At 48.9% G+C, this 25,986-nt stretch overlaps 1 protein-coding gene across 4 annotated transcripts in view; it reads left to right on the top strand.

Moving 5' to 3' along the window:
- PRPF40A (pre-mRNA processing factor 40A) overlaps window positions 1-25,986 on the top strand; it is an 827,412-nt gene that overhangs the window by 248,637 nt on the left and 552,789 nt on the right. For all 4 annotated transcript variants that reach the window (XM_085645530.1, XM_085645532.1, XM_085645531.1 and 1 more), the window contains exons 12-13: window positions 9,981-10,089; window positions 24,849-24,913. In XM_085645530.1, the coding sequence (XP_085501656.1) occupies window positions 9,981-10,089; window positions 24,849-24,913 (174 nt within the window). The remainder of the gene's footprint in view (window positions 1-9,980; window positions 10,090-24,848; window positions 24,914-25,986) is intronic.

The raw sequence follows: 25,986 nt of genomic DNA on the forward strand, positions 1-25,986 counted from the left end.
TGCTGGGATATCATGATTGAGAGAAAAATATTCTCATGCTTTTCCCACAGAGGTTTGGAAGGTGCTCTATAAGCTAAACTGAGAGCTTATTTTCTGTAAATTCACATTATCTTTCTCAGTCATGTGAGATTGAAGTCTGACATTCTCAGTAAAACATGTACATCCAACAAGGGCAGAGACTGTCAGTTGATTCCTTTGTGTTCTACTGCAGCTTCCCAGAGTGTTCCAAAGAACAACTAGAGCGCTAACAGTCCTACTTATGATAAACGTATGGCACATCTGAAGCCATCTTGCTTGGATTAAAGTGGTAACTCTTAAAACATTTAATTTAAAAAGGAACAAAATGAGGGGGTTCATTTTTCCATAAAAAGTATGATTAGTGCTGCAGAAAGAAAAATTAGGGCACATTTTGAGTGACTTCTCAAATCCTCTTCTATTTCATTAAAAAATTCTGACCTGCAGACTGAAACATGCACTTTCAATACCAGCAGCAGTTTTCCCTGGTGAGCAGTAGCTTTACTACAGTGATCTAATGAGCAAAAAGAGTGCTAACATTCTGAATTTGAGATGTCATCAGTGATGTCATGAGTGATGTCACTGACCCATGTCATGAGTGATGTAATATGTGACGTCATCAGCAGTGCATTGCGGGCGCGCGAGTTATAGTTAGCTGAACTAACTATAATGGGGGAATTTCAATGGTTTTGTACAAGTGAAAAGTCCAGCTAACTATAACACCCCTGAAACCTATGGTTTTTTCAGTGAATTTCTGAGGTTTTTTAAATGCTAATTCCTAACTATAACGTGCCTGAAACCTATGTTTTTTTCTGTGAATATATATATATATATATATATATATATATATAGATAGATAGATAGATAGATAGATATCTATATCTATATCTATATCTATATCTATATCACTGGCGGTCGCCAGTAGGTAGTTATAGTTAGGACCCCTTTTCCATAGGAAAACCTCAACATTCTATTTTGAATAACTTTGGCACCGGTCGATGAATCCTCGCGAATTTCTCAAAATAGGTGGGGCGCTACGCTCCGCTCCTACCCTGAAAGTCTCGGGGGGATTCGTCAAGCGGGGGATGAGATAAAAGGGGGGTCCCAAAACGCGTTTTTCCCATGCATTTTTCCATAGGACCTTTAGAACGAGCTACAGCCCGAACGGCTGAACAGAATTACTAGAAATTTGGCAGAGAGGTAGTCCCTAGGTCAAGGAAGTGCCTTTTGTAGGTTTGGTGTAAATCTGTTCAGTAGATTCTGAGAAAATAGCCTTTAAATCAATATATATATCTGAGCCCGCTTACGGTACGCTTACCGTACGCTTACCGTAAGCGTACGGTGGCGTGCGCGAGCGCGATTCTGATTGGCTCTTAGATCTTAGTAAACATTCGAATCGGCCGAAACCAGGAAGCGGCGGCCGCCATTTTGTCTCTCGCACTGAGTGTTGTTTATCAAACAAGATGGCCAAAAACATGTTACGGGGCTGTTTTGACAACACCCTCCCACATAGTCATGTTGAGGGAGTCCCCAAACATCCCCCAAGAGCAAAAACGGTTTTATTTTTTTTTCGGCAATTTCGCCGAGTACGCTTACCGTACGCTTACCGTAAGCGTACGGTAAAAAAAAACAAAAAAAAACCACTATCCACACTTACCCCACCCCCTGTGCTTTTGGGTGGCCGTAGGCCACCAAATGTACAGGGCTTATTAATAGGTAAAAAAAACTAAATTTTGGCAACATGAAATTATAAAATCGAATTAAAAAAAACACTATCCACATTGACCCCACCCCCTGTGCTTTTGGTGGCCGAAGGCCACCAAATGTACAGGGCTTATTAAAGTTGATAAAAACCATGCACGGAACGAACTGCGTTAAGTGGGCGCGCACGCCTCGAATGGCGTAAAGTAACTTAGCATTTAAAAAACCGTACAAATTCACTGAAAAAACCATAGGTTTCACACACGTTTTAGTTAGGAATTAGCATTTAAAAAACCTTGCAAATTCACTGAAAAAACCATAGGTTTCACACATGTTATAGTTAGCGGAAATTTTACTGATAAAAAACCAGTGAAATTGCCCCGTTATAGTTAGTGCTGGCAACTATAACTCACGCGACCGCAATCTTCTGCTGATGACATATGTGTCTTTATGAAAAAAAAATATTTGTAATATATGTATAGCTAAAAATGTATGGAAGAAGACATGGGCAAATAAGTGTCTAAATACAGTATTAGCATCAGCAGAGGATTGCGGTCGCGTGAGTTATAGTTGCCAGCACTAACTATAACGGGGCAATTTCACTGGTTTTTTATCAGTAAAATTTCCGCTAACTATAACATGTGTGAAACCTATGGTTTTTTCAGTGATATATATATATATATATATATATATATATATATATACCCCCCCCCCCCCAGGGACTGACCTCGAGACCCCTAAAATGCCCCCTAGATACAGTATTTATGGGGGCAGCCCTGAACCAAGAAAGCAGAGAAGATAAGGACGAAGAGCCGTTCAGAGCTAACAAGAGGACGATGCACACTGACTTGGCCCCAGCCGTACAGGCCTGTCTCCCCTTGAACCTGCTCCTGCAAAATCCTGGTGTTTCCTGCAGCCAGCAACCTCAAAAACCCCGGAGGACCTGCCTGCCTTCACTTCAAAGACTGAATCTCCCGTGAACACAGGACTTGTTCAAACTGCAGCTTCTGGTGCCAGCCAGAGACCGCGAATCCAGCCCACTGCACCCGCAGAGTGGGCTGGATTCGCGGTCCCTGGCTGGCACCCTAACCCAGCCCGAGCTTGTGTAGAAAAACACCACGAGGAGGTCACCCCGGCAATCCTGACCCGAGATCCGGTGACCCGAGATCCGGTGACCCCTGACCGGCCTCAAGCCGACGCCTGCAGCCTAAATCCAGAAGGCCCCCCTAACCGAGACCAGGAGCTAGTAAGAAGATCTGACCTCAAAAATCACCCCTGCACCCGATGCCCCACTGCCTTGTGTGCCCTAGCCAACCCTTAACTTCCCAACTTACCTCTCCAAGTGGTGGTCGCACCCAGAAGTCCTTCGTCTCCCTGCCGCCTGCATTGCTTTTTCAAACTGGAGGTCATCCATAGAAAACGGGGCGCCCGATGTTGAAACGGCACTCTGCACCCGACCGCCCCAGTGCCCCTTTTATGCTACTTTATTTCCCCTTTTGCCCTGACCTTAACCCTAAGACCTTTGCTTCCACAACCCAGTGGCCTGCTTGCCAGTAGCCACCAACCGGAGGCCCCCTATCCCCCCTTGGATAACATTGGGCCTCAGCACTCTGCACCCGGCCGTCCTAGTGCCACTGAGGGTGCAACAACAGTGCATCACTGACCCTGGGGGACCCCTGAGTCTAACCCCAGAACCTTAAGTCCCACAGCTGTTTACTTACCTGTGAACCGTTAACCTGTTTTCCTTCCATAGGATAACATTGACCCTTTTTCTCCCAAAAGTTTCGAAGTGTGGAGTTTTGAAATCTAAAAATATTCCTTAAGGATCGCATCACACCAATAACCAAAACGTGTTTACTCACCTGTTTGCAGGAAATGTCCCAGTGCTGAATCTAGGTCTTCAACACTTAGTTAGAAAAAGTAACGTAACAGTAACTTACCTGCAATTTGTTGACAAAGCCTATTCATTTCAATGCACAGCTCCAAAAAGTTTCTAAGTGTGGAGTTTTCAAATCTTAAAATATTCTTTAAAAATCACACGAATAACAAACTCATTTACTCACCTGTTTCCAGGAAATGTCCCAGTGCTGAATCTAGGTATCCAGCACTGAGTTAGAAAAAGTAACGTAACAGTAACTTACCTGCAATTTGTTGAAAAAGCCTATTCATTCCAATGTATTATATTTGCTGAGAAGTTGCAATCTACTACATTATCTGTAAATCAAACTGAGTACAATTTCTACTGCATTTTCAAACTGTATTACAATCAAGTAACTTATTACTGCAAAGTATTTTATGCTCACCTGTGCCAGGCTCGCTTGGTTCTAGAAATAAAACAGTATATTTTATATACAAAAACAATTCGCCTAGAGTTCAGTTCTTGAGTATGTAAATTTATTTGCTGACTGTGTACATCAAATGCTTAACACTGTCCTCTGATCCTTCCTTACTGCTCGACCAAGCTACCACTATTAGAGAGTAAGGTTCAATCTAACTTTAACCTCTGCCTACCTTTGGGGACTCTTGGACTCTGTACACACTTTACCTCACTTTAGTGACCTCGGACTGAAGCAACTTGTCACATCGCCCACCCCCTCCGCCGGCCACACGCTCGACCCAGTCTTCTCCTCAAGCCCGCACGTCTGTCAGCCACACCACCGAACTCCTCTGGACAGACCACCGCTGCATCCACTTTGCCTTCCAGAAACCCACCACCGCACCCAACAGGTCCCCCACCGCTGCTGGAGCAAAATCACCGAAGACCAACTACATGCAAACCTCGCTCTCAGCCCACCCACCAAACCCTCCCACACAGATGATGCTGCCCACAGCCTCAGACACTGGATCGAGGACTGCGCCAACACCCTCGCCCCGCTGAAGAAACCCCCTACAGACACACCAGCAAGAGGGCCAGCTGGTTCACCCCAGAACTCCTTGCCTCCAAGCAAGCCTGCCGGAAACTAGAGAAGGAATGGCACAGTGAACAAACTCCTGAAAGCCACGCAGCACACAAGGACGCCATCCGCAACCACCACCTCATCCGGGCGGCCAAGAGGACCGCCTTCAAAGACCGCCTCGACGACAACGCACACAATAGCAAGGAGCTCTTCAACATTGTGAAGGAACTCTCCAACCCCAGCTCCAACACCGACATCCTGCCGTCGCAAGCCCTGTGCGACTCCCTCGCCACCTTCTTCCACTGCAAGATAGCAGACATCCACAACTGCTTCAACACCCAGACAGCCCCAACAGACAGCAACACAACAGACCCTCCACACACCATCGACCACGACCCCCTGCTAGCCTGGGCAAGCGTGAGCGTCGATGACCCCATCAAGACCATGAGCACAATCCACTCCGGATCTCTGTCAGACCCATTCCCGCACCACGTCTAAAACAAAGCAAGCAGCTCCATCGCACCCCACCTACGCAACATCAACCTCTCCCTTGAGACCGCGACCTTCCCAGAGAGCTGGAAACACGCCGAGATAAACGCCCTACTCAAAAAACCTAAGGCAGACCTAAGAGACCTCAAGAACTTCCGGCCCATCTCTCTGCTCGCCTTCCCGGCCAAGGTCATCGAGAAAATAGTCAACAGACAGCTAATCCGATACCTCGAAGAAAACAGAATCCTGGACCCTTCCCAGTCAGGGTTCCGCAGCAACCACAGCACCGAGACTGCCCTCATCGCCGCCACAGACGACATCAGGAACCCTGCTGGACAACGGTGAGACCGCAGCACTCATCCTCCTAGACCTCTCCGCCACCGCACACTACGTGCACGCCTCCACGCCGCAGGGATCCGAGACAAGGCTCTGGAATGGACCACCTCCTTCCTCTCCGGCAGAACCCAGAGCGTCCGCCTCCCCCATTCCGTTCCAAAGCTTCTGAGATCATCTGCAGCGTACCCCAAGGATCTTCACTCAGCCCGACACTGTTCAACATTTACATGGCCCCGCTCGCACACGTCGCTTGTTTCTGGTCCAGGGAAGGCATGGCTTGGCAGTTTGGGCTGGACTGTTCCCATGAGGCACAGGGTCAGACTGATTTGCATATGGCCATGTCTGAACTGGGGTGGCAGATTGGGCTAAAGAACGGTGATGGATTAAACCCAGATCAGTTGACTGGGGGTGAGTGCTTGCAATGCTCAACACTCCGTCCATCATTTCCTTTGGTTTTTGCTTTGTTTGCCATAAGTTGGCAGGGTATGCTCAGACGTGAGTCCCTTGCTCACTTTGCCACTGGATTCAAGCAAGCCTGGCTGAAGACGGCTGAAATGCCAGAAACCGGTCCTAGGAAGCTTGTTTCCGGTCCAGGGAAGACATGGCTTGGCAGTTCGGGCTGGACTGTTCCCATGAGGCACAGGGTCAGACTGATTTGCATATGGCCATGTCTGAACTGGGGTGGCATTGTGAGCAAAAGAATGATGGATTTAAGCCAGATCTCTTGACTGGGGGGTGAATGTTTTGATTTGTTCTGCATTCCGTCCATCAATTGTGTCTCTTTTGCTTTCTTGCCCTAAGAGCGCCAGGTATGCCCAAACGTGGGTCCTGGGCTCACTGTGCCACTGGAATCAAGCTATCCTGGCTGAAGAGGTGAAACCCCGAAACTGGTCCTAGGAGGCTTGTTTCCGGTCCAGGGAGGGACCTGGCTTAGCAGTTCGGGCTGGACTGTTCCCATGAGGCACATGGTCATGACTGATTTGCATATGACCAGGTCTAAACTGGGGTGGCATGTTGAGCAAAAGAATGATGGATGTAACCCAGATCTCTTGACTGGGGGTGAATGTTTTGATTTGTTCTGCATTCCATCCATCATGTGTCTTTTGCTTTCTCGCGCTAAGTGTGCCAGGTATGCCCAGACGTGGGTCCCGGGCTCACTGTGCCACTGGATTCAAGCTATTATGGCTGATAAGGGGTGAAACCCCGAAACCGGTCCTAGGATGCTTGATTCCGGTCCGGGGAGGACCTGGCTTGGCAGTTCGGGCTGGACTGTTTCCGGGAGGCACAGGGTTAAGACTGATGTTCTATGGACTTAGTCCCAAGTACGTAGAACCCATGGTTGAAGTTGAAGTGGACCCTGGTCCCTGTAAATAAAATAATTGCTTACCTGTAAGCAGCTGCTGTACCTCTTGCAACCAGGAGACCAGCTGACCTGTGGCAACTGGACCTACACTGGATTCTCATGTTGCACCATTGGCAGATCGGGTCCTAAGAGTGAAGATGACCCCTTATGTTTGTCCTTTCCTGTTTATCTGCAGCAGTTGCCTCCGTAGACGACATGCTGTACCCCCGACAGGAAATGAGAAGCGCTCCTAGGAACAGGGAACAAATAGAATTGTTTTAGGGTTTGGGTATGACTTCCTTCAGCAGGATGACCACTCGTGGTGGCCACAGATTGTCCATCTTCAAAGAGGTTACTGCCTCAGTAAAGCAATTGATGATCACAACTTTGCATGCCCGCTCCTTTGTGTAGGCAGACAGGCTGGACCTGCTGTAATCGGGAGATCAGTTGATCTGTGGTTACTGGACCTGCACTGGACTCCCCTGCTGCAATATGGACATAGTCTCTTCTGCATCTCGAGTATCAGGACCACTTCTTGGCTCGACTGTTCAAGGAGAAAGACTCTGAAGACCTTACGACTTCAGAAGCAGCGGGTATCTGTTTACCTCAACCAAAGTGATTCTTATCACTAGCCCTGCCTGTTGTGGTCCGGCCAAGCTACTAAGTAGCTGTATTAGCTAGTTTGCTAAGAACTACTCAACAGATTGCAATGATTTAGTGCATCTTTAAGAAAGAATGTACTCACCTTTCAGAAATCATAGGTCTGGTTTCTGTCTATAAATTGTTGTCATTTTGGTTTTCATTTTGAGATAAAGATGTATTCAATTTTTTTAAACTTGCGTCTGATTTCTATTATGTATTGTTTCTTGCTTATTGACTGTTATGGTACTTATAAATATTTCACACTTGTTCCTTTGATTAGGCCTGACTGCTCTGTTGCACAGCTACCCAGTACTGAGCTAAGAGTTTTGTTAACCCTTAAGCTGCTAGTCCTTTCCCCCCTAGAATGCTAAGCCTTTTTTGGCTATTTGGGATAGTTTGCAGTTGGGCCTCAATAACTTTTTTCCACGCCAAAGTTGCACTCTTTTTTTTTTTTTTTTTTTTTCTTTTTTTTTCTCTTCCCTTCCCCTCCTCCCCCTCCCCTCCCCCCCCCCCCCCCCCCCCCCCAACCCCCCTATCCATCCTGAGGATTGTAACGGTATTCAGGTTTTGTGGATTCCCCTGGAGGGATCTATGAAAGTAGCCAAAATATAGCAACATTTTGCACGTGACAGGCAAGCTTGAAACCAAGGTCATTAGGAGTCTCGTGGAGCGACTCTTTTTGACCCTAGTTTGATTTGTGCTTGTCTGGTACACTCGGCCATGTCACACAAGTGGGCTAGCATTTTTGTCGAGACAAGCAGAGAACACTGAATTGAAGGAATAGCTTGGATTCCTGCTGATTCTAGAAGTTTACTTCATAGAAATGAAAGGAAAATGTGCGATTCTAGGCAAAGTTCGAGGTTTGCAAGGAGTTGAGCGTAAGAAAATATTGTAGGATCCACCCGAAGCACACATCTTGGACTGCCCCAGGTGTTTAGTTTTCAAGAATGTCTGGATTTGGTAGGTTTCCCCAGGTGGCAACTGACCCAATGTAAATGTCAAATGAAAAGAACTCAACGGCGGGCCTTCCAGTCTGCACTTACACTGGGTTTTGTTTATTTGAGAGTCCTGCGCACAACAGTTGCAGCAACTGCCGGTGCCTGTGTTCCAGATCTTTGGTCGATAAAGCAAAAATGAGGTGCACCAGGTAATAAAGTCCAGTCAATCTTTTTTCAAAACCGTTATTTGCACTTTTTTCATCGATTATAATTCTTTTACACATACTGCTTAGCCAACGCATTTTTGTTCCAAACATTAGGAACTATATCAGGGATTAATCATTTACGTCAGTAAGTTTAATAACAGATATCTCAATATCCTTATTCCAGCTCAGTGTACTGGTGAATTGGGATTCCCCAAGGCATTACCCTGCCAGTTTCCGAATACCCTGATACCTATCCTGCTTCTCACCTCAATAAATCAATTGGGCAGCTGACTCAAGCCCCATCTGCCACGGGGGAAGGGGGTGGGGGAGAGCAGTAAGACTTTTGGGCCTGGGGAAGAAGGGGAAGCGACCCTCTAAATAAAATTTTAAAAAAGCACCCCCGATATCTAGTGCATTGATCCCTACATGGGTATCGCCTCCCCTGCTTGATCCTCCATCAGGGATCCATTGGGAAAGGTACCACTGGAAATTGGAGATTCCTTGCTTTCCAGTGACATCCACTCCTTATCGGTACTCTGGTGGGGAGGGGCTTAAATATGCCTCCCCGAACAAAGATGCAGTGAAAGTGAAATGAGCCAATTGGCTCATTTTTCTTTCTCTTAGATGTCATTGCGCCTTGCGTGCCGATATTCATTTCTAAGAAGAAGAATAAACAGCCTCAGGTGCTGGGAATTCTTACCCATTTCCTGAGGCTGAAATGAATGAAAGGAAATCCATCTGGTGCTCACACCAGATGGATTTCTTGCTGCCAGTGAGAGGACGTGCTGGAGTCGTCCTCTGCACCAGAGCGCTGCTTCTCTAGACCGCTCCAGCATGTCATCAGCATGCCAGCAGTTAAACCTAACTGGACCTGATAAAGATTACATCATTATTTCGTGATGAGGACTCATGACCACACCACATATTCCACTTTCCTACACAGATGACATTGCATTTCACTATAAAACTGCACTAATCCCGTTGTGCCAGTTATACACTCCAGGCTCCTACATTCCAGAATTGTTCACTGTACTGCATTTCAGAACAGCTACTTTATGGTGACATTGGTACTGAAGCCACAAAAAAGGCTAATTTTGTTTAAATACAGTAACACACAAATTACCTTGTAGAAGCTCGCTATTTAAGTGAGATACTCTGTCAAAATTAGGCACATAGCTTCTGCCTAATCTGCAGGCTCCGCAATACAATGTAAAACAAAATTTAACTCAGCAGGAGGTAGCATTCTTTAGATTTAGGATAGTCCTGTGACCAAACCAACCTCTTTTAATGCAATGTTGAGGTAATGAATAATCATTAAAATGTTTTTTGTATTTATTTTTTAATTATTGCTTCTCATCTTGCTATTTTTAAATAGTGAGTATTAACAGTGTGTTTTAACTACATTTCTTTCTAGCCCCGCTTCAACTGATGAAAAGGAGGAAAGCAAAGTACCTAAGAAAACATATACCTGGAACACAAAAGAAGAAGCAAAGCAAGCATTTAAAGAGCTTTTAAAAGCAAAGGTATTTACATTGTCTAATTACGATGTGACACTGATATTTGCGTTCTTTGACGTGTCTACAGTATTAAAAAATTGTGGACAAATTAGAGAATTATGATTATATGAATCGTGTGAAAAACACTTTTATTAACTATTAGATAAACATATTTTTGTGTGTAGTTTTGGTATACTGTCCTTAGCAATGAACCACTTTACAAAATCCAGTTTCTCGCTCAGATCTCACAACAGTGAAACTTCAAACTAGTTCCCTTATGTGGGAAAGTTGATTATTGTTTGTAGAGGTCAAAGTGTAGGAAGCAGACTCTGTATATGATGTGCCCACTAGGTGGTTATACCATGCACAGAGATCGGGGTTTCCCCAAAAGTGTACAGGCTCAATGTAAAACCCAAAGTGCTCTATTAGTGGTAATGTGGGCGAGCAGCCTTAGGCCTAACATAGAGGGAAGTAAGACATGTTCGAGGCATATGAGCTGTACATCGTATACTTGTGCATAGATCGCCATCTGGTGTTGGGCTCGGATGTTTGAAACTTTGTTTTTGTCTTGGAAGAAGTCTTTTGTAGTCACGAGGTAGGTGACTCCACCTTAGGACGATAGTGCGCATGGGCATCGACTCCATCTCCAGATAGTTTTTTTCCGCCATCGGGTTCGGATGTGTATTGTGACGGTTCGGGATCGTCTTCGAACCTTTTCGGCGCGCAATCCTTACCACTCGACGGTATTTTCGATCGCGGTTTCCCTTTCGACGCGCATCGTAAACCTCCAAATACTTAGATCGCGGGCTGTGAGGCCTACCCACACCGACCACGCCAGTAGTCCATGGAACGGACTCTGTGAGAAAGTACCATCTTTCTTGCATGGTATGCCCCCACTTTTTGCTGAATTGCTGAATGTACTTTGACTGAGTGTGCCCTGGATTCCTGCCATTCGGGTGCCTAGTGCGTATGTTCCTAACCTAAAACCCCAATTGGCAAACCCTGGCCACATGTCAGCCCCTGGTAAATAGTACCCTAGGTACCCAGGGCCTTGTGACCAGGGAAGGCCTCTAAGGGCTGCAGCACTCATTGTGCCACCCTTAGAGGCCATGTACCCTTACACACACACACACACACACACACACACTGCCCTTGCAGGCTGAGTGTCTGGGTACAAGACAAAAGAAAGAGTCGACATGGCACACCTCCCTGTGTGCCATGCCCACAACCTACACTGCCCTGGCATAAATCAGCCACCCCTCTAGCTGGGTGCCCTATGCCAGCGGTGTGGGCACAGGAGCATTAGCCCTGTGCCCCTACAGTACCCAGGTCCATTCCTGGGCACTGTAAATGCAGTGCTGCCATTTAAGGGTATATGGTGCTGAGTTTTCGTCAACCACTAACTCCACAGCACCATAATGGCAAAACTGAAGACTGAGAAGTTTGGTATCAAACTTCTCAGCACATTAAACCCGCACTGATGCCAGTATGCGATTTAATGTACAAAGCACCACAGAGGGCATCTTAGAGATGCCCCTGAAACCTAACATGCCATCCACGTCTGGTCTGAGAGGCTGCCTAGGCTGCCACACAGCAGACATGTTGCTGGACCCCTGGATGGAGAGCCCCCGCTCTCCTGGGCCTGCAACAATGCACATCCTGGGCGAGGTGCTTAGTCTCCTCCCCAGGATAGACAGGGGGAAGCTTCAAAGGCATGCCGCCTTGGTGAGCTTCTCCAGGCCTCTTGCTGTACTCGGCAACTGGCCCCCACCGGTTCTGACCCCCACTCTGGTGGGAAGACTGGCCGGAAACCCCAAGTAAGGACAGGGAATGTGCCAGCCTCTGCCAACCTCACCCCTCAGGTGGGAGAGGCAAGGTGAAGCACATCTCCGGTCTCTCGCCATCTTGAAGATGGGAAGCCCTGCCCAATCAGGACTACGCTACTGCCCCCCTCCCACAGAAGAGTGGCAGAATAGGGGGTGTACTCACCCCAGGGCAGGGACCCATTGGTCCCTGTCCTTTACCTACCTGTAACGCCCCTAAATCTAGTATTTGGGGGCACCCTGAACCTTCCTTCCTTAGATTCCAGATTCCGAAAAAGCAAAGAGCAAGAAGAAAGAAGACCTGCCGTGCAGCTGCTAAGAAGAGGAAGACACCAACTGCTTTGGCCCCAGCCCTACCGGCCTGTCGACCCTCGAACCTGCTCCTGCTGAATCCCGGCACCTCTTGTGGCCAGCAACCTCACAAACCCCGGAGGACCTGGCTACCTTGTGACTCCGAGCACCTGGGACTCCCATGAGCAGTGGCTCTGCTCAAAACAAGTTTCTAACCCCCGGCATCAGCCCGGAACCGCGAACCCTGCACACGCTGCACCCGCCAAGCCTAGCCTGTGCTGGAGTGAACAAAGGCCCTGGCGACTGTGACCCCAAATCCGGCACCCAAGGACTCACCTAGACGCTCCTGACGATGCCTGCAGCCTCAGAACCAGATACCCCCCTACCTGCGATCAACAGAGGGTAAGATTTCCCGACACCAAAAGGCACCTCTGCACCAGGTGCCCTGCGGCCCCCTGTGCCCAACTCCTGGGTACCTACCTATCCTCTAACTACCCAACTTACCTCTCGAAGTGGTGGTGGCACCTGAAGAATCTTCTTCCCCGAGCTTGCAGCCTTTGTTCATCTTGGAACTTTCCCATTGAAATCCATTGAGCGCCCAAAGGCTCAAAAGCACCCTGCACCCAGCCGCCCTGGCAGTGCAACTTCTACTCATACCTGCTAACCCATTTGCCCTGAGCAAGTGACCAGGAGCCCAGCTCCCACAGCCGCGTGGCCTGCTAGTCAGCAGCCACCAACCAAGGCCCCCTTGCCTCCCATAGGATAACATTGGGCCTAACTCACTCGGCACCCGGCTGCCCCTGTGCCGCTGAGGGTGTAACAATTGTACCTACCTGACCCTGGGAGACCCCGGAGTCTGTGCCCAGAACCTTAAACTTTGCCAGTTGAGTACTTCCCTTAAAGTTGATAACTTAATTTTCTTCATAGGGTAACATTGACTGATTTCTTCTGAAATTTCTTCTGTGTGGAGTTTTCAAAACTTAAAATATTCACCAAAAATCAGCCGAGTAACGAAAACGAAAACACTCACCTGCTCTTAGATGAGATCCCAGTGCTGGATCTTGGTGCCCAGCACTGACCCTCAAATATATTCACAACCGTACTTACCAGTAACCCAATTTTCTTCCATAGGGAATCATTGACTGTTTTCTATGGAATTTCTTCTAAGTGTCAACTTTTAAAATAGCAAAATATTACTTAAAAATCCTAGTAGTAACGAAGTCGACTTTTATCATTTGTTTCTAAGTACTGTCCCAGGACTGAATCTAGGATCCAGTCCTGGAATCACAAAAGTAATCTAGAAAGTTATCTATTGCAAATAACTTGAAACATTATTCAATGCATCATTGTTTAAAATTGTGTTGCGTATTGCAACAACTTGTACTTTCTACAAAAGCCAATTGCATATTGCAAAAGTATTTCTATAAAGAATCTCATTCTGAGAAAGTATATTTTAATACCTATTGTTGGTTCTAAAATAAAACACATATATTTTTTTATATAAACCATTGGCCTAGAGTTCAGTTATTGAGTGTGTGGAACCATTTGCTGACTGAGCGTACAACAAATGCATCTGAAAGAAACACGTTAGTTAGATTCCTCACCTTAGAATATCCCCAGGCGTCAGGCTGGATCCGGAAAGATTTTTCGTCAGCAATACACTTGCGCGTCGCTAGGCGTCGTCTTTGGCTCTGCATCCGTCGTCGGTGTCGTGCGCCGGGATGACGTTGTCGGAGTACTTAGACGCCGCACTTGCGGGCTGACGTCAGTTCTTCTTTTTTCCGTGCCAGACAGCGCCGATCCGGGAAGAGCATACCCTTTTAGTCATTTTCTGACTCTTTTGGTCTATTCTCGTCGACTCGACTCTGGTGCCGGTAAGATGCCTGGTTTTAAACCTTGTGACTCCTGTCACCGACTGATGTCTGTTACGGACCATCACTGCCGGTACCTCTACTGCCTTGGGGCCGACCACGATGCAGAGTCATGCCTCGACGGCCGGGCCTTGACTTGGAAGGCTAGGCGGGAGAGGTTCTCAAGCTACTCGAGCTCCGGCAGTCGGCTCTTCGCCGTTCACGGTCCCGGTCGAGGAGGAGGTAGAGGGACTGGTCGCAGAGCCGCAGCCATCACCACTCGTCTGGTTCCAAGTCTTCGGGTAAGTCGAAGCATTGTAAGAAGTCCAAGAGGCGACATCGCTCTTCGGGCTCCCCTCGCCATTCGCACGACTCGGCTGAGGGTTCTGGTGGTACCACCCACGCGGCTCCGTCGGAGCCGCAGGAGTCACGTCCGTCCCCATGCCCGCCGGTCCTTGGGACTGACGCGACTCAAGCGGAGATCAGAGCCTTCCTCTCAGCCATGAGAGGCCTGGCTCCGCTGCCGGCGCGCCTTCGGGCCCCGTGGGCTCGACTGGGAGGCCTAGCGAGCCCGCGGCTCGGGCCCCGATGCCGTCGTCGACTCCGGTTCCGACGCCGCAGGTCCCCGCGGGATCCAGGCCTGGATCCCAGTCGGCACCGGTCGACCTCACGACCCCTCCGCCGACGCCGCAGGTCCCCGCGGGATCCAGGCCTGGATCCCAGTCGGCGCCGATCGACCTCACGACCCCTCCGCCGGCGCCGACTCCAACTCCGGTGCCACCACTGACGACGCCGTTCCCCGGTTCAGTCACGGTCTGGGCCTGGCGTCTGAGTGGCGCCGTCCGACGCCGATGGGTGGCAATATCATCTTCCGGCCGGCTCTGATCATTCCCCCTGTCTACCAGGAATCGGATGACAGTGACGACTGGGTGGGGTCTGATGACCCTCTGGCCCCGGCAGGGCCAGTTATCACAGGACTGGGCAGATGAGCGGGGGGATGCCAGTGGTCTTGACACCTCCCCTGACGCTGGCTTCATCTCTCCTCCGACCGTGGCTTCGGAGGACGGTGCTGTATTTTCAGTGGTGCTGCGCAAGGCGGCCGAAGCCCTTGGGCTGGAGCTACCTGCTGTGGCCGTGAGGACTAACCTCCTCACAGAAGTGCTCCAACCGTCAGCAAGGTCCTCGGAGCCTCTGCTGCAGTTTAATGAAGCACTAGTGGACGTTCTGAAGGGCACCTGGTCCAAGCCCTCCACAGTACCTCCTGTGGCCCTGCACCGGGCGACCCCAGTTTTCTGTCCATGCACCCCACACCCGAGAGCCTGGTTATCCAGGCCTCTACTTCCCAGACCTCCTTCCCGTCCGCTCCCTCGGATCGGGAATCCAAGAGACTAGAACAGTTTGGTAGGAAGCTGTTCTCCTCCCTTAATTTGGGATTGCGGTCTATGAACACCGCTTGACTCTAGGACCGTTACTCCCACTCCCTGTTGGATACGGTGGAGGACGTGCTGCCCCATTGTCCGGAGAAGGCCCGGACATGGCTCGCCCAGGCTCTTGCCGAGGGGCGGGGATGCAGCCCGGCATGCAATCCGATGTGGACTGGACACTACGGACTCGCTGGGTGGGTAATGTCTACCACGGTGGCGCTTCGTCACCACGCCTGGCTGCGGTCCACGAGTTTGTCTGGGGATGTCCAGAGCACCCTCATGGACATGCCCTTCGATGGCATTCGCCTTTTTGGCGACAAAGCGGATAGTGCGCTGGAGCGCTTTAAGGACTCCAGGGCTAAGGCCAAGTCCTTGGGCCTCTCGGCCCCGCGCCCGCAAACTTACGCTTTTCGCCCCCTTCGTGGCCAAGGAAGGGGCGCCCCCTCACGTCCGCCTAGCTACAGGCTGCAGAACCAACCTCCACGCGGACGTGGATTCCGCCGAGGCGGTACAGGGGTCAACGTGCCGGTCAGTCCACATCTACCCCAGCAGCATCCGCCTCAAAGCCCTCCTAGTCCGTGCTTTCAGGCCCATTCCACGCCAGTGGGAGGCAGAGTTTGCCATCACCTGCTCCACTGGCGTTCCATCACATCAGACAGGTGGGTGCTGCAAATCGTCTGAAGGGGCTACTCCCTCCCCTTTGAGGCGACCCCTCCAGCCATGCCACCGCAGTGCCACTGAATTTCGGGGGATCACTTGCAACTTCTGCAGGAGGAAGTTATGGCCCTCTGGCCAAGGGAGCCATTGAGCGCGTTCCTGGTCCAGAAGTAGGTCGTGGTTGTTATTCCCACTACTTTCTGGTTCCCAAGAAGGGCAAAGGGGGCATACGCCCTATCTTCGACCTCAGGAGCGTCAACGCCTTCCTCCGGAAGGAGAAGTTCAAGATACTCACTGTAGCTCAGGTTCTGACTGCCCTAGACCCTGGAGACTGGGTGGTAGCGTTAGACTTGCAGGACGCATACTTCCACATCCCCGTCCTGCCGGCCCAGATTACGGTGCTCCCCTTCGGCTTTACCAGTGCCCCTCTGGTGTTCACGAAAGTGATGGCGGTGGTCGCAGCTCATCTGCGCAGATCAGGGGTTTCAGTCTTCCCTTATCTCGACGACTGGTTGTTGAAGGCGGGCTCGCCCCAGGCAGTCGTCTCCCACCTCCAGACTACGGCAGACCTCTTGCATTCGCTGGGGTTCTCCATCAACGTGCCGAAGTAGCATCTGAGTCCCTTCCAGTGGCTCCTCTTCATCGAAGCGGTTCTGGACTCTGGGCAGTTCCGGGTCTATCCTCCGGAACAGCGGGTCCGGGATATTCAGGCTCTGATTCCCATCTTTTGGCCTCTATCCCGAGTTTCGGTCAGGTTGGTGCTGCGGCTTCTGGGTCTGATGGCCTCCTGCATCCTGTTGGTGCATCACGCCAGGTGGCGAATGCGGGCACTGCAGTGGGACCTGAAGTTTCAGTGGGCCCAGCATCGGGGCAGCCTGTCCGACCACGTCCTGATTTCGGAGGGCACTGTGAGACCGTTGTAGTGTTGGCTCACGGATCGCGATTGGGTCAGTGGCAGGTCACTCTCCCTACCCCAACCGGAGCACGTAGTGGTGACGGATGCGTCTCTCCTACCATGGGGAGGCCACATGGGAGAGGCGGAGATCAGAGGCCTCTGGTCTCTGGCTGAGTCGCGGCTCCATATCAACCTTCTGGAGCTGAGGGCGATACGGCTTGCACTGAAGGCATTCCTTCCCTCTCTCCGGGGAAGTGTAGTGCAGGTGTTCACGGACAACACCACCGCCATGTGGTATTGCAACAAACAAGGCGGGGTGGGGTCGTGGACCCTTTGTCAGGAGGCTCTGCGCCTCTGGACATGGCTGGAACACCAGGTCATCACCCTGGTGGTTACACTTCTGGCGGGCTCTCGGAACGCCAGAGCAGATGAACTCAGCCGCCGGTGCATGATGGATCACGAATGGCGTCTAAACTCGGACGTGGCGCAAGGCCTCTTTCGGCAGTGGGAAGAGCCTTGGTTAGATCTATTCGCCGCCGAAGAGAGCGTTCAATGTCAGCAGTTCTGCGCATTGGAGTTTCTTAGGTGGCACTCGCTCGGGGACGCTTTTCGTCGCGAGTGGAGTTGCGGTCTGTTGTACGCCTTTCCGCCTGTACCACTTCTGCCCAGAGTGCTGAAGAAGATCAAGCGCGACCGGGCCCGAGTCATCTTAGTGGCTCCGGATTGGGCACGAAGATTCTGGTATCCCGAGCTACTCAGTCTGTCGACCGATCCCCCGATACGACTGCCTCTTCAGGAGTACCTTCTGTCGCAGCAGCAGGGGATGGTCCTCCACCCGAACCTGTCCAGTCTCCACCTCCATGCGTCGAGATTGTGCGGCGACAGTTGATGCCATTTGACTTGCCTCCTGAAGTCTGTGATGTGATTCTGGCAGCCAGGCGTCCCTCCACAAAGTCGGTATACGTCTGCAGGTGAAACAAATTTGTGGCATGGTGCACAGCAAAGGCTGTGGATCCCCTTTCCGCCCCTCTTTCTGAGGTTCTCCTCTTCGTTTGGCCCTGCAGGGCTCTGCTTCTGGCACCCTAAAAGGTTATCTTTCTGCTATTTCTGCTTTCTTACAGCTTCCTGATCAGCCTTCTCTTTTCAAATCCCCTGTTGTTTCTCGCTTCCTTACGGGCATTACTCACATGTTTCCTCCTGTCTCTTTCGTAATGCCTCAGTGGGATTTGAATCTGGTCTTGACGTTTCTGATGTGCGCTCCCTTTGAGCCACTTCATAATTGTCCCCTTCGTCTCTTGACGCTTAAGACAGCTTTCCTGGTTGCCATCACCTCTGCTAGAAGGGTGAGTGAGCTCCAGGCTCTCTCTTCTAAGCCTCCTTTTCTTTCTGTCTGTGAGAAGTTGGCCTGATGTATGATGTCACTAGTTATAGTGTACACCTTATATCAGTCCAAATACCCTTATGGTGATTGGTTGTAAAGTCAACCTTATAGACCAGCTATCCTATGGTAGCATGGACAAGAGCAGTCTTAGGCTAAACTCTGAATGGCATGTGAAGCCAGCTGTGATACCATATATAATCCCTTGAATACCAAATGAAAGGACACCACAACAGATATATATATAAAATAAAGTGTATTTATTCTAAGCAAACCCTCAGCACTCTTTATGAGATTAGAGGTAAGTACAACACAGTCTTATTAATGCATACAGTAAGTCACACAGGTAAGTAATACAGTTAGGCCCTAGGGGCCACGCAAACCATATACTAAGTAAGTGGTATAAGAACCACTGTCTCGGAAATAGAATAGGCCTAGGGAATCGCTGGGGCTACACTAGCGTTAGTTAGGAAGTGGGAGGCCCACGGGATTCGTGTGCAGAGTGGAAACACTCACGCGTAATGCGTAAAAGTCAATAGCAATGTTACAGTTTAGAAATAGATAGATTTAGGACACTTCCGGAGTAGCTAGGAAGTTGAGACTTGAAAACTAGACACTAGGATAGTCACTATCCTGATGAGCACCGGAGTACCCAAGTTACCTAGCCCACAGGCTGCGGGTGCATAGGGGTGAAGATGCGTAGTTTTCGTCGTCGACTCCTATGGATGCCTGAAGAAAGATGCTGACAGGCAGTCAGGGGAGAGTGTCCGGTGGATCCCAAGGCTGGGGTCAAGAAGAGAAGAAACCTGCAAGCAGAGGGGACAGAGTCAAGGTCACTAGCCAGTGACCACGTGGAACCAGGAAGGAACCAGGCGATGTCGTGAAGAGTTGCAGGTGAAGGTGAAGCTTGTCGCTGCAGCCAGGAGGACCAGGAAGCGTCGAGGACGACCAGGACCAGGAGGCGAGCTGTCCCACGAAGGCTCTTGCTGTCGGCGGCGTCGAAGTTGGACTAGGACTCACCAAGCCTTGGCAAGCGGAACCCACGAAGAACAAAGGACTTGCTTCTGGTGCAGACCAGGAAGGTCTGGGGTGCTTCTTCTTTGCAGAGAAGCGGGAGCCAGTCTGGAGGAGCCAAACCAGCGCAGAGGATTTCAGGGTGCGTCGTCACAGAGGCCACTAGCCAGCGGGCAAGCAACCGGATAGACGCGGCAAGCAGGAAAATGCTGAAGGGCCCCACGCAGGACTCGTGGAGTGTGGGGGGCTGATCTTCGGTGCAGATGGTTCTTGGGGTTGGGGCTTCTCAATCCCCGGTGCACAACTTCGAGGGTACCTCAGAAGCTGCGCTGTAAGTTACTAGCCACTTTTCCCAGGTAGCCGGTCCCACGTCTCTCGTCGCCTCCACGGATCTCAGCTCTGCTGCAGATGTGGATGAGGGTCGGAGAAGTCTGGAAGTCAAGGCTCTGGTCGGGCTCTGCAGTCGGTTCCTCGTAGAACGGTCGCAAAGCAAAGGGTAGTCTCTTGATGGTGCCTGTTTGCACAGGGTAGCCACTCCTTGGCTACAAGGGAGATTCTTCAGTCTTCTTCTTTCGTCGAATGTCGAAGGTCCAGAGTTTCTGTTCAGTTTTGCAGGTTCAGGATAATCTAAAGTCTTGAGGCCCAACTCCCACTCTTATACTAATCTGGGGGGCTGGGATACCTGCTAGGTCACGCCTTATGGGTGGGACCTGGGAGGGGGTGGTTACACCCACTTCCCTTTGTCCAGTTTCGCGCCAGAGCTGGGGCTGGAGTGCCCCAGCGCCGGTTTGAACTGGACTATGCAAGGAACACCTTGTGTGCCCCAGGCATGTCTCATTCCTTTCAGCCCCCCTGCCCCAATACACTAAAGGCTGTCTGGGGAGGTGCTAGCACCTCCCCAAGCAGGAAACCTATTGTCCAGGCCTCCCTGGCTGGGATCACTCCCAGCAGCAGGAGGTCAGACTTGTGTCTGTGGCAGCAGCATCCATTTTGTGATGCTGAGGCTTTGGTTAGAGTTAAACAGCAAAGTAGGATTTTAACATGTCTCTCCCTCTAGAAGGGAGGAATAATATCCTCATCACCAGAAATGGTATGGGGGTATTATTCCAAAGTGTTAGACACCTTACACGACATGTTTTGATAAAGCCAAACCATAGTTACCATAACCGTTTAAGATTATAAGGCACTTTAAGAGTATATGGTAGGCTATATCATAGAACAGCTATAAGGACATGGTTCCGAAAGCTGCAGACAGTCTCAGCTCATGCTAGAGCACCATCTCACATGTTACCAAGCACTCTGCCTCCAGGATTGTTAAGGCCTGCCATAGGAGTGACTGATAGGTACACATGTGTCTATATATAAGGGTAGATATAGGCATACTATATCTAAGCAAGGGGTGATTACACGACCCTGCCCCAGCTGAGTGATCAGCCAGTTGTCTGATTGGAAGGCCAGACCAGGGGTGGCATAATACATGCTGCAGCCCCTGGGAGGCCTAGGGTACACCTATGCCCTGGGTACCTAGGGTACACTGTACAGGGTCCAATAAGGTGATCCTTACCAATTGGTTATGTACCTAGGGTACATGGAGTCCATTTTAAAGAGAGAGCAGACAGCCTGAGACCCTGAATGGCAGGATCTCAGGCCAACTAAGTCGAAAAACCAGCTAGACACTAGGCAAAAAGTTGGGGGTAACCATAGTCAGATATCCACCTTCCTACACTGTCCATCCAGACAAAGTTGTTCTCAGGACTCGTCCTGCCTTTCTCCCTAAGGTGGTAACTGCCTTTCACATTAGGCAGTCTGTTATGTTGCCCACCTTCTTTCCGCCCCGCATCCTTCGAAAGAGGAAGATAGGCTCCACCGTCTGGACCCAAAACGGGCGCTGTCCTTTTATTTGGACCGCACCAAGTAGTTCCGGGTGGGTGATCAACTCTTTGTTGGCTACTTGGGTGCTAAGAAAGGGCGGGCAGTGCCAAGCGGGCCAACAATCGGTGGGTCGTTTTGTGTATCAAAGCTTGTTACTCCTTGGCTAAAAAGGACCCTCCTGTAGGGCTGAGGGCCCATTCCACTCGGGCCACAGCGGCGACCACTGCCCTGGGCCTGGGAGTCGCCTTGCAGGACACCTGTCAGGCAACAACGCGGGCCTCGCTGCACATGTTTGCTAAACATTATTGCCTGGACAGCCAAGTCCGGAGAGACTGCTTCTTTGGCCGTTCTGTTCTCCAGGACTTTCTGGTGTGATCTTGGTTCGCAGACCCACCACCGGAGTTGGTATTATTGGGATATCTATTCTAAGGTGAGGAATCTAACGTGTTTCTTTCAGATGAACAAGTTACTTACCTTCGGTAACGATATATCTGTAAGAAACATTAGTTAGTTAGATTCCTCACCTACCCACTCATCCTCCCCGTTCTGCGAACCGATATCTAGGGTTGAGGTTATCCCTTTCAGGGCCCTAGAATTTTTTGGCACCAGTGTCGTTCTCTTGCATGGCTCTGCGTTCCTGGCTCAGAAAGCTATGTACAAGAACTGGCGTCCGCGCGTGAGGGCAGCGTGTAAGTACTCAGACATCATTCCGGCACACGACGCCGACGACGGACGCGGAACCGAAGACATCGCCTAGTGACGCGCAAGGGTATTGCTGACTAAATATTTTCCGATCCAGCCTGACGTCTGGGGATATTCTATGGTGAGGAATCTAACTAACTAATGTTTCTTACAGATATATCGTTACCGAAGGTAAGTATCTTGTTCTTTACACTGCCCTCTGATACTGCCTTACTGCTCGACCAAGCTACCACTTTAGAGAGTAAGGTTCTATCTAACTTTAGCCTCTGGGGGCTGTGGACTCTATACACACTGTACCTCACTTTGGTGCAGTATATATAGCCAGTTTCTTACACCAGCGTTGACCCCAATTGGTTGAGAAGCTTGCATTGTGCAAACTGGGTGTAAAAATACGATTGGGTCAACAAAGAATGGTGCATAGATTATAGTGGCCTATGGTCATGGTTGTTGTGTTGTGTATGGCTTATCAAGTACTGGACGATGAGTCATGTTATAGGGTTTCAGTAGGTTTAAAATATATTAACTGGAATGGGTAGAATAAATTGATTTGGTTCTTCATTCCCACTTATTTATAAATCAGTCATTAATTCGTTCACTGGAGTGTATTTGTGGTCTTAGATCTGTGGAAGAAAAGAGAAACTCTGGTCTCTTACCTTGATAGCTGCAAATAAGCAGATTGTGAAATAATGTAGTTGATGCCCAGTGACAGAGGATTGTATATGAGGTTGGATTTCCTAAGTCAAATATGAGAAGATCTTGTATCATTGTATGGAGTTATATGGAAAATACAGCTGCTTTTGGTTAATATTTTTATAAAGGACTTTTTCCCCCCCCAGATAAAAATAGATGGAAAACAGTGTTTCCTGTCTGTATTTATTTTTAAAAGTAGAAAAAAAGTTAATTGGGCTTCTTTTGAGTGACTGCCCATGCTGTCATTCATGAATTGTGGATGAGATTTCCTTAGGTAACTTCATATCTTAACATTTGTTTGTGATATGATGCTAAATTTCACGTGGTTATATTATTTTATTAGGTTTGGCTTTGGAATGTGCTTAAACGAATACAGACATTAAAGTAGAAGCGTGCATTTATCAGTTAAAGGTGGAAATATGTTAAACTTAGTTTGCAAAGTTCAAAATAAACAGGATTAAAAACTTGTAAGTATGGATAAATACAGAAGGACGTGTTAAAAAAAATAAACGGCATAAAACCCAGAAGCCCTCATTTGTACACGTTATTTTGTTTATTTCTCCTTCATCCATGTAGTGTTTGAATTCTTATTGGATGTTGATGGTTAATTGGTACATCATACAAGGTTATCTATTTGAATTTTACTGATGCTGTTTTCTTCTGTACTGGTATTAAAGTATAGGTATGGATGAAACTCACTTTTTGTAAAGAACAAATTCCAGTATGTCCTGAAAATCCACTTTTTGTGTGCTTTCATACACTACTGCCACACAGAAACCGGTTTTGACTTTGATGCCTGTTCAGTAACATCAAATATCATGAATAGCAACAAGACAGTGACTCCCCCCCTCTGTTAGGCCAAGAATAGCACTATTATGTTTAGACTCCACCATTTGTTAAGAGTGTGCTCCATTGGAGCAGGACCGTCATGATGCCAGGGATAGGCACAATCGTGCCAGAAACGTCCCAGTTCTGGTCGGGGCTTCTATTATGATAGGAATAGTCCTCAAGGGTTTGACAGGAAGGAGGTGGGGCCTGTGGCGCTGGCCATGCCAGGGCTCACAGGAAGGAAAATGTGCACTTGGTTGATGTCTCGTAATTATTGAGGGGGAGCTCACGCACTTGCACTTTGCTGCAAGTGACAGTTATATGGTCTGGGCAATAGAGTGCGAGAGCAGTAAGAAACACGAACAGCGATGGGAGCTTTGCATTCACACCAGCCTAACCAAGATCGGATGACCCGCTGCAGATTCGAGGCAACAAACGGATTGCTGGCAAAACTGCAGCTTTTGGCAGTCATTTCAAATCCTCAACAGTTTGTGTCAATACTGCAAACTCCTCTCTCCTGCGTTGTGTGCGCAGTCACGTTGGACGGTTGTGCTTCTACAGTCAGTCTGCATCAGGAGTTCAGGCTACCAGTCTGACAATTTACTCCTCACTGCTCGGCTGCTGAGACCGCCACTCCGAACCACCCTGTGGATTAGACCGCTATCTTCAAACAGTTGGTTTGCCAAGCCCGGCATCTGTGCTGAGTGACCAGATATAAGACTTTCTCTGTACAGGATTGAAAGTGAACGAGCTGTCTGTGCTGAATCTTTGTCTGAATTCTTTCTGACTTTCGGCATCTTCGGAAAGTGTTCTCCATCTAGAACGCTAACCCTTTCGCATCTCCCAATTTATCTCATGCATTTCCAGACAATGAGGCAAGGTGTTTCAGCTCCCCTCCCCAAGGCTACGAAGATACATTCTGGTCTGAATACGCAGAATTCCACAAGCTTCTAAAGTACACAGTAAAAATAGTCCAATTTTGAATTGGGACATCCTGTTGGTTCTCACCTTACAGTCACATACACGTTCAGGGTTTCTTTCCTGTATTGATCTGTTTCCCCCCCCCCCCCCCCCCCCATCTTTGTCTCATTATCTTTCATATTTGTTTGCTCTTGTACATCCTGTTTTCATCTCCTGTTTTTTCGCTATCTGTTTTTCACCAAGCTTTCTAGTGCTATCACATTGAAAAGGAAAAACTTCTTTGCAGTTTCTAGCTAGAAGTATTGTTTTGTAAAGTGTCAGTAACGCAAACTATTACATATGGATTGTTAAAAAATTTTTCGAAACATTAAAATTCAAGCAAATTAGTTCAATATTTTTTGTGTGTTTTAATGTAAAATCCAATGTTATCTATGTTCACAGCGTGTACCATCCAATGCCACCTGGGAACAAGCAATGAAAATGATCATTAATGACCCCCGATACAGGTATTTATTTTCTACTCATTAGTGGGCCTGATAAAAAACAATGGCAATAATTAATATCTTGTAGTACTATCTTCCAGATGTTAGTCCTGTAAACAGTTAGCTTGGAGAAATTTTCCAAGGCACAAAGGGAACATTTTTTGCTAGATATTCATTTGTTTAGAGCATGAATCTCTTTAAAAAACTGGATGGATAACACGCTGAATTTACATTTGGGCTGACCTGACTTGAAAGCTAAAAATATAATTTTTTTACTATTGGACTTGTTAAAATAACATTCATATTGGGATGAGAGTCATCGACATGACTTTGGAAGGGAAATTATTACCACGCGCATGCCTTTACCAGGCGCATGCCTTTACCAGGCGCATGCCTTTACCAGGCGCATGCCTTTACCAGGCGCATGCCTTTACCAGGCGCATGCCTTTACCACGCTGTGAGAAAGTGCCATCTTTCTTGCATGGTATGCCCCCACTTTTTGCTGAATTGCTGAATGTATTTTGACTGAGTGTGTCCTGGGCTACTGCCAATCCGGTACCAAGGGCCAATGTTCCTTACCTAAAAACTGTACTGAAACCTAAACCCAAATTGGCAAACCCTGGCCACATGTCAGCCCCTGGTAAATGGTACCCTAGGTACCCAGGTCCTCGTGACCAGGGAAGGCCCCTAAGGGCTGCAGCACGTATTGTGCCACCCTTGGAGGCCCTGTACCCTGACCCACACACACTGCCCTTGCAGGCTGAGTGTCTGAGTACAGAACAAAACAGTCTACATGGCACACATCCATGTGTGCCATGCCCACAACACACACTGCCCTGGCATACATCAGCCACCCCCTCTAGCTGGGTGCCCTATGCCAGTGGTATGGGTAGAGGTGCATGAGCCCTGTACCCCTACAGTACCCAGGTCCATTCCTGGGCACTAAGTGCAGTGCTGCCATTTAAGAGTATATGGTGCTGGGAGATGGTCAACACGAACTCCATAGCCCTATGATGGCTCCACTGAAGACTGAGAAATTTGGTATCAAACTTCTCAGCATATTAAACCCGCACTGATGCCAGTGCAGGATTTAATGT

This window comes from Triturus cristatus, chromosome 3_1 (genome assembly GCF_964204655.1).
Source record: "Triturus cristatus chromosome 3_1, aTriCri1.1, whole genome shotgun sequence".
NCBI classification, from domain to species: Eukaryota; Metazoa; Chordata; class Amphibia; order Caudata; family Salamandridae; genus Triturus; species Triturus cristatus.